Below are 12,066 nucleotides of genomic sequence, written 5' to 3' on the forward strand. Positions count from 1 at the left end.
TTATAAAGATTTGTAACAAACATGATTAAGAGAAAGAACATAGCTGAAAAAGTCAAGTCATGCTGGATTATACAGGAAACTCAAGATAAACTATTTGAAAGCCCTGGGTTGAAACAGTTTTTCCTGAAAGTGAAAGAGGCGCTGGTGATTCTTGTGTTGACTTTGATAGGAGCCTGCTGGTTCATGTAAGCCTTTGGAGCCTCCCTTTTGCCATATCTGTCTAATGTATCACATATCAGGCCAATTGCTATTTTCAGAAACAGTGTTCATGACTGAAATCCTACAGTTAACCTTTAGAGGAGCAAAAGGAATACATTTATTTAAAAGGTGAACCTAGTGTGTAAATATTTTACTGTCCTATGCTTTATTACTTGCATGCTTGACTGCTTTTCTTTATTTTGCTTGTGTGCTGCATAGAATTACTAAGAACCCATTTAAAGGTCAGACAAAGTCATTTTAGAATGAAATGAAGGTATCCATTACAGGGACGGAGCGGTCATTTTAAAAGACATATTTTAACATAAATAGTAATAACAGACCTTGTAGATACAGTTACACAAAGCTTTGTAAGTTTTCGGTGTCAGAGCACTGTTAAAAAGGTAGGCATCTATCTATATCTTTATTTAGAGCTGTATGTGAAAATCATATAGAGAAAATTAAACCGGTAAACTTATTGGTTATTGCATACCAAAATAATCACAAATTAGTAGAATGCCTTTCTAAACTGTTAATGGTTTGAATTGTTTAAAATAGCTAATCTTATTTCATTGGGTATCTATAGTTTTTCTGAAGCCTTGTTAAAGATATGTATCACTATGAGAAAGAACTCCATTGATAGAATTCCTACTAATTGGTTTGGTTTTTGTCTTGAAGGTGGTAGAGCAGGGTATGTTTGTGAAGCACTGCAAAGTAGAAGTCTATCTCACAGAACTGAAGCTCTGTGAAAATGGAAACATGAACAACGTGGTAACTCGGAGATTCAGCAAAGCGGACACAATAGGTAATGCGAGCCTGTCCAGGGTGCTTGACTGTTGGCTCCAGTGGGCTGTGCTGCCAACCTGCTTGGGGCTTAGTCATCAGCACTGTAGAAGCTCAGCTTAGAGCTGACTGGCTTGTTTCTTACTTTATTAAATGAGTTCAATGTTTGTCCCACTTTTAATTTAAGAAAATCAAAATTTAAAATTAGCATTTGAAAAATTGCATGCCATGTTTGTAACAACAAAATATAAATTTAAGTAGAACTTTAAGTGGACCATGTTAAATAAAAATTGGTCAAGTATGGAGAAAAAAGTCAACTGGTATTTCCTTTATTCCAGGTAAGTAGCTAAGGCAGTAGGCTTGGTGTTGCTAGAGCATATTGAGGAGTTTATTCATGGGTAAGCTTGAAAGACAGTCTCGGCTACCAGTGGACGCAGTTCTCTATAGCTTTGTATAAATAGTGACAGTGACTTGAACACATTAAAATTTGAGTTAGTACATATTAATTATATGTGCCAATAGGTTTAATTATGAAATGTTCATACATGTGTGAGATATAATGACATATTCACCCCCATTAGCCTATCTTCTGGTACCTTTATAATACACAGTGTTAACAAATATGAACACATTTATCTGCACATAAAGTATTTATTTAAAAGATAGTAATAATAGTCATCTTGTTGGAAAATACCAACAAATAATAGAGAAACATAACATGCAGAACTCAGCATGCCAGAGAGATTAGTAAATTGTGAAGTTCTGCACTGTGTAAGTGTTCCTAATTTGAGCTAGTCACTAAGAACACTGATTGAAAGTAAGTGAGGGGTGATAGCTGCATTGTAACCATGGTGATAAGCCGAGTTTTTAGAGGGCAACTAGACAAGGTTCGTGAAATAGTAGTAGTCAGTCATCCTGTGGGATCTGTGACCTCTCCTGTCACAGCATCTTAGCCAGGTTTACGGTACCAAGCCTGAGTTTCCTCTGCCAAGCGGGCCTTAAATCAAATCGCATGGCTATTGGCTCCCTGAAACTGCCTGCTAGGTATCCTTACATTGTTGCAGTCAAAGGCAGATCATGGCTGGGTAAGGCTGTTGGAAGCTTCTCTCTGAGCAACCTACATAATCACCTTTTGACTCTATAAAGATCCATAGCCAGTTGGAATATAAATAACTACATGTTAGTATAATTAATAATTATAAAATCTCTAGCAAGTTATAAATTTTCATTTTAACAGAAATGTTATAGAAAAACTGAGTCCATCAGAACCTTTTTTAGATAATTATTTTACTTATAAAGCTCAGGAAATCAGCAACTGATTTTAATTTCTGCATTGAAAACAACCATTAGGAAGTTTTTACATTAAGTACTAAATAAAAATTTAAAGGGGATAAATGTAATTTAATCAGAATTATCTGTTTCAGAAAGTTTGATCTGACATAGATTTTTAACCCATATACTTTAGATATCCTAATACTTTTTAAGGGTGCAGGCATTGAATATATGTCTTAATATAGTAAGTGAACTGAATTTTGGGTAACTTGAAACTTCTTATTGTTAACTGGATGCTTTTTCAAACTGCTTGGAATTAGGATAATAAGCAAAAGATGGCTGTGTGTTGTGTGTGTGTGTGTTATCCTTTTGGTCTTTAAAGAAACTTGATTGAAACTGACTTTTTTAAAAGCTCTTATTAAATTGTCTACCCAGAATTAGGAAATTGATTCACATTTTTGTGTTGTTACTAAATTAATAAAATAATTTTTTTCAGCTCGTACTACCCACATGATAGTAAAATGATAGCAGTAGAGAGTTTGAGATAGTCTAGAATATTGGAGCCGAAATACTTGGCTTTGGCTGGTTTACTCTCTAAACGCTGTAATTGGGCACCGAGTGTGTTCCAGTAAGAGAGAAAATTCAACCACTAAGGACATCATTTCTCCTAAGGCTTCTAAAAATGCTTTCTTAATAAAAATTAATAAAATTGGTTGACATTCTTAAGTAAATATTCCTACCAGAAATGTTTTTCATAATTTTTTGTTATTTATATTTAAAAATGGTTGTTTCCTTCCTGAAGTAATAAGGTCTGAGTGACATGTGGAAAAAGAAATGCTTAGTCCGTGAAATCTGTCTCCAGTGGTTTTGACGATACACGATTCCAGCCCCTGCTCCCATGGCCGTCTTTCACCTCCGTTATCTTGCTGCTGGTTTCTTGTTTGGTTTTCTAGACTAGATTAGTCAGATAGGCAGGGCAGCAGGCTAAGGAGTGTGGAGGGGAAGTGTGGAGGGGGTGACTGCCGTCCCCTTAGCTGTACCTCCATCGCGGGTAGCACGTGCTTTCTGGCCTCAGCTGCATTCTTTCTCTTGGGCACACTGCACCAGTGCTAACTCTCTCCACTCTTTCTCCGTGGTCTCTGGTGAGCTCCTCATTGCCTACTTCTTAACCCACCAGTCTAGAAACACCACCATAGCCTGGATCTGAAAACATTGGTATCTCCATGCTTGGCCTCCTCTCCCTTGGGCCCCCTCTTTTTTTTTTTTTTTTTTGGATTAATTTCATGGCTTAAAATATTTTATTATTGTTCAACCCAACACTCTTAATTCCAGTTTCAGCCACCTTATATCTTCACTTATGTCTCATAAGAATCTTAATTATAAAGTTAAACTCTCTTCCCTTGCTCATAAAGCCTACTTCACATTCTTCCCATCTCAGTAATTACTGCCTCCTCTTAGAGTTGCTCAGGTGAAAACTGTGGATGTATTAGGCCGGCAGTACGGCTCAGCAGGTAAAGCTGTACCTGCGCCCATGCCTGACAATCTCACTTCCGTCCCTGGAGCTCACGCGGTGGAAACCAACTCATTCCTCTGATGATGATACCCATGCCTGCACATACCTCCTCACACACAAATAAACACACACTACATAAATGTAACAGGCGTCTTTATTTAAAAAGAAATCTGTAAGGAAAAGATGGGATGTTTGGATTTGTTTTTGCCATCCTGCACATAATCTCTTAGCATGTCTTGGGAATATGTTCTCATTCTTGAATTATGATATTTATAAACTGATTGCATTATGAATATGAATATTTCTTATTGTTGATGTCTTATATTTTAGTTTCTAGCACCTTTTGCAGTCTTAAATTTCTCAAATAAGCATCTGTCAGTGTTAAAATTACCATTTCCCCTTTAAAAACACATAGCTGGCCTTATGACAAAGCTTTTTTATTATTATTTCTTATGTATTTGTTTTTCTGTTTTTGCTATTTTATCCTTATTTTTATAAATTTATGTTTTTATTTTTGTATATTTTACATTTTATTTTGTACTTTATAAATTTATAATGTAGTCTGATAAGCATTTAGTACTTTGTAACTAATATATCTATTTTTTAAATATATTGTATTTACATATCTTCCCTTTTTAAATCTTAGATACAATTGAAAAGGAAATAAGAAAAATCTTCAATATTCCAGATGAAAAGGAGACTAGATTGTGGAACAAGTATATGAGTAATACATTTGAGCCGCTGAATAAACCAGATAGCACCATTCAGGATGCTGGCTTATATCAAGGACAGGTATTTTTAGCAATAATTTCTTTTAAGATTTATTTATTTATATTTTATGTGTATGTGTGAGTACCTGTGAGTATGTCTGTACCATGTACATGCCTGGTGCTCATGGAGACCAGAAGAGGGCATTGGATCCCTTAGAAAGAAACTGGGGTTACAGGTGGTTGTAAGCCACCTAATTTGGGTGCTGGGAACTGAACCTAGGTCCTCTGCAAGAGCAACAGATGTTCTAACTGCTGAGCCATCTCTCCAGCCCAACAGGAATGTTTATTTTCAATGCAGCTTTTTGATTAAAAAACTTTCTGAATGCTATGTAGTACATGATGGGTCTATCTCTGGCTACCTCTTGCTAACTCTTCTCTATCCTCACTGGTCAATAACTGTAATTTCTAGTTTTTTGTTTTGTTTTGTTTTGTTTTAATTGAGCTTGGAAACACTACTTCGCAAACAGTTCATGTTGTAAGGTAGATCAGCAGACTTCCTATAAAGGATCAAATAATGGTTTTGTCTCTCCGTTGTCACGGTGTAAAAGCAGCCACAGATGACACATGAAGCAGTGGAGACAGTGCGTTCCAGGGAAAGTGGGTCTGACGGCTGTAGGCTAAGGGAACCTCAGTCTGTCCATCTATCCCTGGTGGGCCTGTCGGCTCCCAGTTCGATCTCCCCTTTGGTGCAGTCTAAAGCCACTAAATACAGTGAGGAATAAGGATGGATAATTAGAGTTCACGTCTGTTCTCTCCCAGCCCTCGTTTTCCTGATCAGCCAGCCTGCTGCCTCCAGCTTCTTACATATTCGCATAGTCTTAACTTTACTAGAGTGGTTATTCTAAAATGTGAACCTGGTCCTTTGCCTCTCAGAAACCTTTCCCAACTGCCTAGGGATTATGAAGTCCAGAACCCTTAGCCAGCATACAGGTATCTATGTTTAGACGACCCTTGTCTTTTGGTTGCCATAGTCTTCCTACAGTATGCTTTGGAATGCATTATTCATCTACCCAGTGTACCTTTCTTCTCACATCCCTGCATCGCTGTTTTAACCATTCAAGTGTTCATATTAGCCATCTCATCCAGTTATATAGTTGCATCAAATCACATTAATTTACCCTTCAAATTTCAGCCCAAATGCCATAACACCACTTCACCTGTCCTTATTTTTCTCAGTGTCCATTGATCTTAATTTAAGAAGAATTTCTCCCCTAATTTCTGTATTGATTTATTAGTATCCTTTAAAAATATACTGAGACTATATTATACTGAGGTTCATATTTTGATTAAAGTTTGTGTTTTGTTTTTTTATTTTAATTACTAGTACCTAACACAGCGACTGGTGATTCAATATGTAGATGACTTTGTTATGCCAGTTTATTTGAAAATTACTATTAACATCAATAATATGATAGTTATTTTAAAAACTCAGATAAATTGTTAGTAAATATCTGCTATATATCAAGTATTACACTAGGCTGTCAAAGGCAAATTGATCTGGGGAACTAGTCCCATGTGCCAGGTACTTGCTCTGCAAGCCTAAGAACCTCAGTTTGATCCCCAGAATACTGTGACCAGCACTGCAGTGGTGGAGAGAGGCAAGTTCAGGGATTCCTAGGTGGGCCAGCCCAGGTTCCAGTGAGGAACACCACCCCCCACTGCCCACCTCTGAGAGCAAGGTGAATCACTGCTGAAGAATAATTCACCTGTGCACATACATTAAAATCTTTTAAAGAAAGGAGAAAATGGTGGCATTAGCCATATAATAATTCCCTCCAGAATCTCAAAAACTTCAAAGCAATGATTTTCAAACTTAGTTTAGCCATTCTTAAGTGAAACTACAAAGTTGAGAATACATAGTAGGAACGTTGCCTGATTGAAGATCACATGAGACCTGGTTAATCTCCTTCACAGCTAATGAGCCCCTTGTCACCGGAGACACACCTGGGCCCCGGTTGCTGTCTGCCGGTGCTTGCAGGAGGAGTGTAATTTGAAGTCGTTATGAGTTAATTCATTCAACATTTTAGTGGCCTCATGAAATGGATATTATTTTCCCCAGACATACAGAAAATGTCATCTTAGAAAGTTAAAGAATTTGTTGTTCTTGATGACACACACTTATCAAACTGAAGATGAGACTTGGATGAGAGAATTAAGCTAGTTTAATAAGATTAAATATTTGTGAGGACTTGTTCATTTGGGAGGAGGTGGGTTTCAAAGAAATTTTCAAATAAAAAACTTGTGTGTGTTGTATATGTATAGAGAGATGAGGAGAATATCCGTGTCAGCTTCCTACCGCACTCCCTCGATAGGCTGCTCACTGAACCCAAGCCCGCTGTTTGAAGTTCCCTGCTCCTCGCCTAACTGCCTAACTGCCTGACCCCAGTGCGGGGTCACAGGCAGGTGTGGCCATGGCCGGCCTTTTTACTGCATAGTGAGCATGTGAACTCAGCACAACAAGCAAGCTTAATTACTGAGCCTTCTCCCTAACCCAGAGCACACTCTTCTCCCCGCCCCACTTTTCCTGTTTCTTAAAGTGCCCTAATTAGAAAGTGAGAACGGAATTGGAGAGGTGGCCCAGTGCTTAAGAGCGCTTGCTGCTCTTGCAGAGGACCTGCGTTTGGTTCTCAGCACCCACGAGTGTCCCAGAATCGCCTGTAACTCCAGTTCCAGAGGATTCAGTGCCTCTTCGGGCGTTCCTGGACTCACATGCACGTACCAGTACATAGACATAAAACTGTACATTACTAAAAATAAAGAGAATTTTAAAAAGTAAGAGAGGAGTATAGTACAAAAGTGTTTACCTACCTCCCCATACTGGTGAATTTTCCATTTCCCTTTGATGTGTGTATAATTTAAATTTTGAATTTTTCCCAAATTTTAACAATAAGCAAAACATTACTCAGAAAATGACTGGAATAAAGAAAATGATTTAAGTAAAAGGAGTGAATTTTATAACTTTCTGTGGCTTATTAATACTATCTGTGGCTGTAAAATATGGGATTTTAAGTAAAATGCTACTAGATATTAAAATGTTATCACTAAAGATAATACATAACTTTGAGAGTTTTTATAGCTGAAATTCCTTGTTTTAAACCCGATTTAACTCCTCCAAATGACCATACTATTTATGTATATGCAGATATAGTTTATGTATCATTGTAGTTGCAAGTTGTAGTAAAGAGAATCTTTCAAGCTGTGACTCACTCCAGTTATACTTAGTAAATCTTTAAAACTATATATTTCCATCTGGAGATGATAATTAGAACATTGAGATAATGGATAAACTGGTAGGTGAGGAGAACATCCAGTGGGTCCGGGTGGGAGGGGCTTGGTACCCTTCACTCTTTGAGACTGACACACCTCAGCCAGCTTTTCTGAGTGCAGGAGATACACTAGCCAAGGGCACCTTCAGTGGTTAGTTAACACGAGTGCTCTGCCAGCAAGTTATGTGAATTCTTGGAATGAGTATTTCAATATCAATTACATTTCACATTTTATATTTTATCCATTACAGTTTATCTGTTGCAGTCTGTGTGACTAGGGTCAAAAAGCCAATTTATAAGTGGTCTGGAAGCATATAGTCCTTCAAGGACTATTGCTGTGAGGGTGTAGAGTAGCGTACAGAATTGCAACTAGAAGAAAAAGTATATAAACTAAATACATAGAATGTATTCCTTTGTGGTGCGCTGTATTTCAGTTCATGTTGTCTTACATTGTAGTTTTAAAGTGAAAATTTATATTTTTAATTTCTTATTCATAATATCACAAATTCCTTTAATAAGTATTTTAAAATTAAATTTTCTTTCTTACATGACTCATCTTGAACAGAAACTAGAAGAAAGGTCTTTTTATTAATCTGGAACATAAAAGGGGAAGGAGTTGGGGATGTTTTTTAAAGTATAGCTTTGTCTTGGCATGGACTTTTTATTAACCTAGATGATTTTTGTCTATGTAAAACATGCTGCAGCAGGGGACTTGAGCTACTATAATTTGATTATTGGATTCTTATAAATGTGACTATCAGTTATGTACTAAGCGATTTCATAATTTAAGGCTGGCAAGATGGCTCAGTGGGTCAAGGCGCTTGCCGCAAGTCTGGCTGAGGTCCATGCACACCGTGGAAGGAGAGATGTGACCTCGCCAAGTGCTCTCTCCTCTCCATGAGGGCATCAGGCACAGGCCGGCCCATGTATCATGGGTGCCTACACAAACAGGCACCCATACACACTGCAGAGAAATCCATAAATGTAATAAAAAAAACTAGTTCTAAAAGAGATTTCAAAGCCCTAAACAAATTACAAGTAATCTGTAGTTTGGAATTTTTTTGCCACTGTTTCTCAGTAATATTTGCATATTAATAGTTAATATTACATCAGAGCCACTGATGTAACATAGGATTGTGCAGTTAACAGATGTTCTAAGTGTAAATACAGTTTAAAACATACACTTTTAACTGAAACAACTTATAGTCTATTGTTTGGCTTACTTACATGTTATTAAAGTTGCAGAAACTGATTTTTTATTTCCTTTTCTTCACTGTCACTACTGGCGTATTTCAGACCGATTTTGTCTGTTTTGTCCTTAAATGATCAGTTACTTTAGTTCCTTACCAGCCTATCTCCTAAAGCTGTCTGACTTCATAGCTGTGGACAAACGCCCTGTATTGTGTCGTGTTTGCAGGTGTTAGTGATAGAACAAAAAAATGAAGACGGGACGTGGCCAAGGGGTCCTTCTGCTCCTAAGTAAGTGCTTCTCTTGTGCTCTGTTGCATGATGTTGACACTTGGACACTTTGGATACTGAAGTCCAAAACTAGAGCAAAACGGAACTGTATGTTGCAAGAATACATATATCCTTTATCTTTTCTACTTTATTCTTGGAGAAGTTTTCTGAGTTTACACTTAGATTCATATAGTACAAATTTAAAACCTTCAAAGTCAAACTGCTTTTGGAATAAGTGATAGTGTAAATAAATGTTGCGTTGTTTAATATAGTCAGCTCCTTAAGCATTTTGTTTCGTTTTCTTGAAGTATTTTTGTGATGTTTTTGAAGTACACCTATTAATGAAATGCTTCTTGTATGAAAGATAGTCTGGTGTAAGAGTAGTGTTTCCATTATACAAATGTCTCAGAATTTAAGTGACTAAGTAGACATAGCATCTGGAGTATTAAGAGTTGCTTTTGATGATGAAGGAAGAAAGAGTTGAGGATCTTCTTCAAAATTACAAGATCTACACTGCATTATCAGAAACACTTAAACCTGTTTATATCACAATACATAAACTTCAAATCTCTGAGAAGTCATACATGTGTCTATAGTTGTAATATTTCCATAGCCTAAAGAGACCCTTTATATCACACCAAGGTTCCTTCTGCAAATACTTGTGCTAAATAAGTGAGATAAATGAGAATTATAGATAGCTTCATACCTACTCACATTTGGTTGATGCCACATAAGTTGGAGGGAAATTTAATTTTCTGTAACTCAGATTTTCAGGTTCTCTGATGGATTTGTAGATCTGAATTTTGAAAAATTTCAGAATAATGATTTGTAATAATTGAGTGGACATGGCAAATTTGTAAAAGCAAACAGGCTTTCTACTTGCTTAGAAATTTTCTTCCTAAGGAAGAAAGTGCATTTTTGATTGAATGTGAAGTTTTTTTTACTGTGTTTTTTGTCTACTTTCTTGTGAGTTGGTGCCTAAATATAGTAATTACCTAGTGGTAGGTATTGCTTAGTGCCCTGCTTAGTTGGACATACGGATAGAATTTAGAGTAAAGCCAGTATTTTTGTGGGAAGAAGTAAAAGCATGTGAGTTGAATCATGGATCTCTTAACAGGTACAGACTTGGAAATTGTAGACTTCTTGTGAATATTCACTTTAGTGTTTGAGCAAAGCCACTGCTTTTGTTTTTCTCACTTATGTTTAGATTGCTTTACACTTACTGAATTGTGAAACAATTTTTGAAGTAAAATTGACTGAATTCCATATTCAAATATCACGAGCTCTAAAGTACGAGAAGTCTTTTCTGTATAGAATTGTATAGAATTCCTGTACCTTCTTTTTTTTGAAAACAAGGTATTGCCTAAGCTGGCCTTGAAAACCTCAGTTCAGGTAATGCTCTTGTCTCAGCTTCCTAATGAGTTGGGACTACATGTTATAGACCACATTCAGTCCAGATTAGTTTTCCCCTTAATCATTTTAAATTGTTCAGATAGCTAAAATACCTAATACACCATACTGAACTACTAACTTGGTCAATGAAGGTGTAAAACATGGAAGTACAGCCAGAGTATTCACCAGTTTAGTAAGGTTGCCAGCAAAAGAAGTTTACATTATCATTCAGTGTAAAACATACACCAGATGTATCTTATATGGTCAAATGACATTTTACCAAATATAAAACATTTGATATTTTCACTTATATATGAAAAGAATCCTAGAAAGATAATGATAAAAGAAAAATTTCCTAGTTTAAGAAAGCCTATGTGGCTAAAATCAGCAGTAAACAACTTTTATTTCTTTGTAAAATTTAAACATACTTCAATTAAGACAGAAGATAAATTCACTATTGAGACATAATATGAAAGGGCCTTGTAACACTAATGATCAGATGATCTACATCAAAATCTAAATGGGAAGAACCCACCAAATGGTTGTTCAGTGCTAAATGATCTGCCCTGAAAACATACATTTAAAAAATGACATATGGAATACATGTATATACATATACATACACACATATATGTACACACATACATATGAAATAGTGGAAGATGAGGCCATGAGTTTGAAGGAAAATGGAGCAGTATATGTGAAGGCTAGAAGGGGAAAATGTTGTAATTACATGATACATGATAATCTCAACAAAAAATCTAGATCAACAAACTGCTGAAAGCTGTGGAAACTGAGCAGATTGGCTATAGACCTTTTCTGTGCCTAGGGGTCAGTGATCTTTTCTTAGTAGGATAACTGATAGAGACCTTCAGTTTTGTGGATCAGGTGATCTGCAGCTGTGCTGATGTGGCATGCAAGCAGCAGCCTTAACATTGTTAGCACAGAGGTATAATTATATTGCAGTAAAGTTTTTTTTATAGAAAGCAAAAAGCTTATATTTATTTTATGAGCTATACATCTGTGAGCTCTGGTATATACTAATACTAAACTGTAGAAAATAAAACAGCATAAATGTAAATAAGGGTGCCTAAATTTGTTTAACTGAGAATTAGTACAATGCTAAGTAAAAGACCTAATGTCACACTAGCCAGAACAAAACAAAAGGCAATGGCCTGTGACAAACGAGTGAGGTGAGAAAGACATGTCTAACTCTGTGGTACATGGTAGTGTGTTACCACCTGGCAGTTAGGTTGTTTGAACATCTGGATATTGTTCTTTCTGGAGAATAATCTGCAATATAATAATATAATGGATTTAGATGAATGCATTTATTAGACCTGTAGCGGGCAAGAGTAGAAGATTAGCAGGTAAGTAACATCATCAAATTGGACATAATGACATCCAGCAGAAATGA

General features: G+C 36.4%; 1 protein-coding gene across 6 annotated transcripts in view; it reads left to right on the forward strand.

The window, feature by feature from the left end:
- The window catches only part of Usp15 (ubiquitin specific peptidase 15), a 99,642-nt gene that overhangs the window by 32,728 nt on the left and 54,848 nt on the right, over nt 1-12,066 (forward strand). For 4 of the 6 annotated variants that reach the window (XR_003734525.2, XM_028869579.2, XM_028869580.2 and 1 more), the window contains exons 4-6: nt 874-1,000; nt 4,410-4,555; nt 9,217-9,278. Coding sequence is in view for 5 of the 6 variants with exons in the window: in XM_028869579.2 (XP_028725412.1) it covers nt 874-1,000; nt 4,410-4,555; nt 9,217-9,278 (335 nt within the window). In the remaining variant the exon portion in view is untranslated. Of the gene's footprint in view, nt 1-873; nt 1,001-4,409; nt 4,556-9,216; nt 9,279-12,066 lie in introns of those variants that run through there. The other 2 variants (XM_037196729.1, XM_037196726.1) reach the window with 2 other exon arrangements.

This window comes from Peromyscus leucopus, chromosome 18 (genome assembly GCF_004664715.2).
Source record: "Peromyscus leucopus breed LL Stock chromosome 18, UCI_PerLeu_2.1, whole genome shotgun sequence".
NCBI classification, from domain to species: domain Eukaryota; kingdom Metazoa; phylum Chordata; class Mammalia; order Rodentia; family Cricetidae; genus Peromyscus; species Peromyscus leucopus.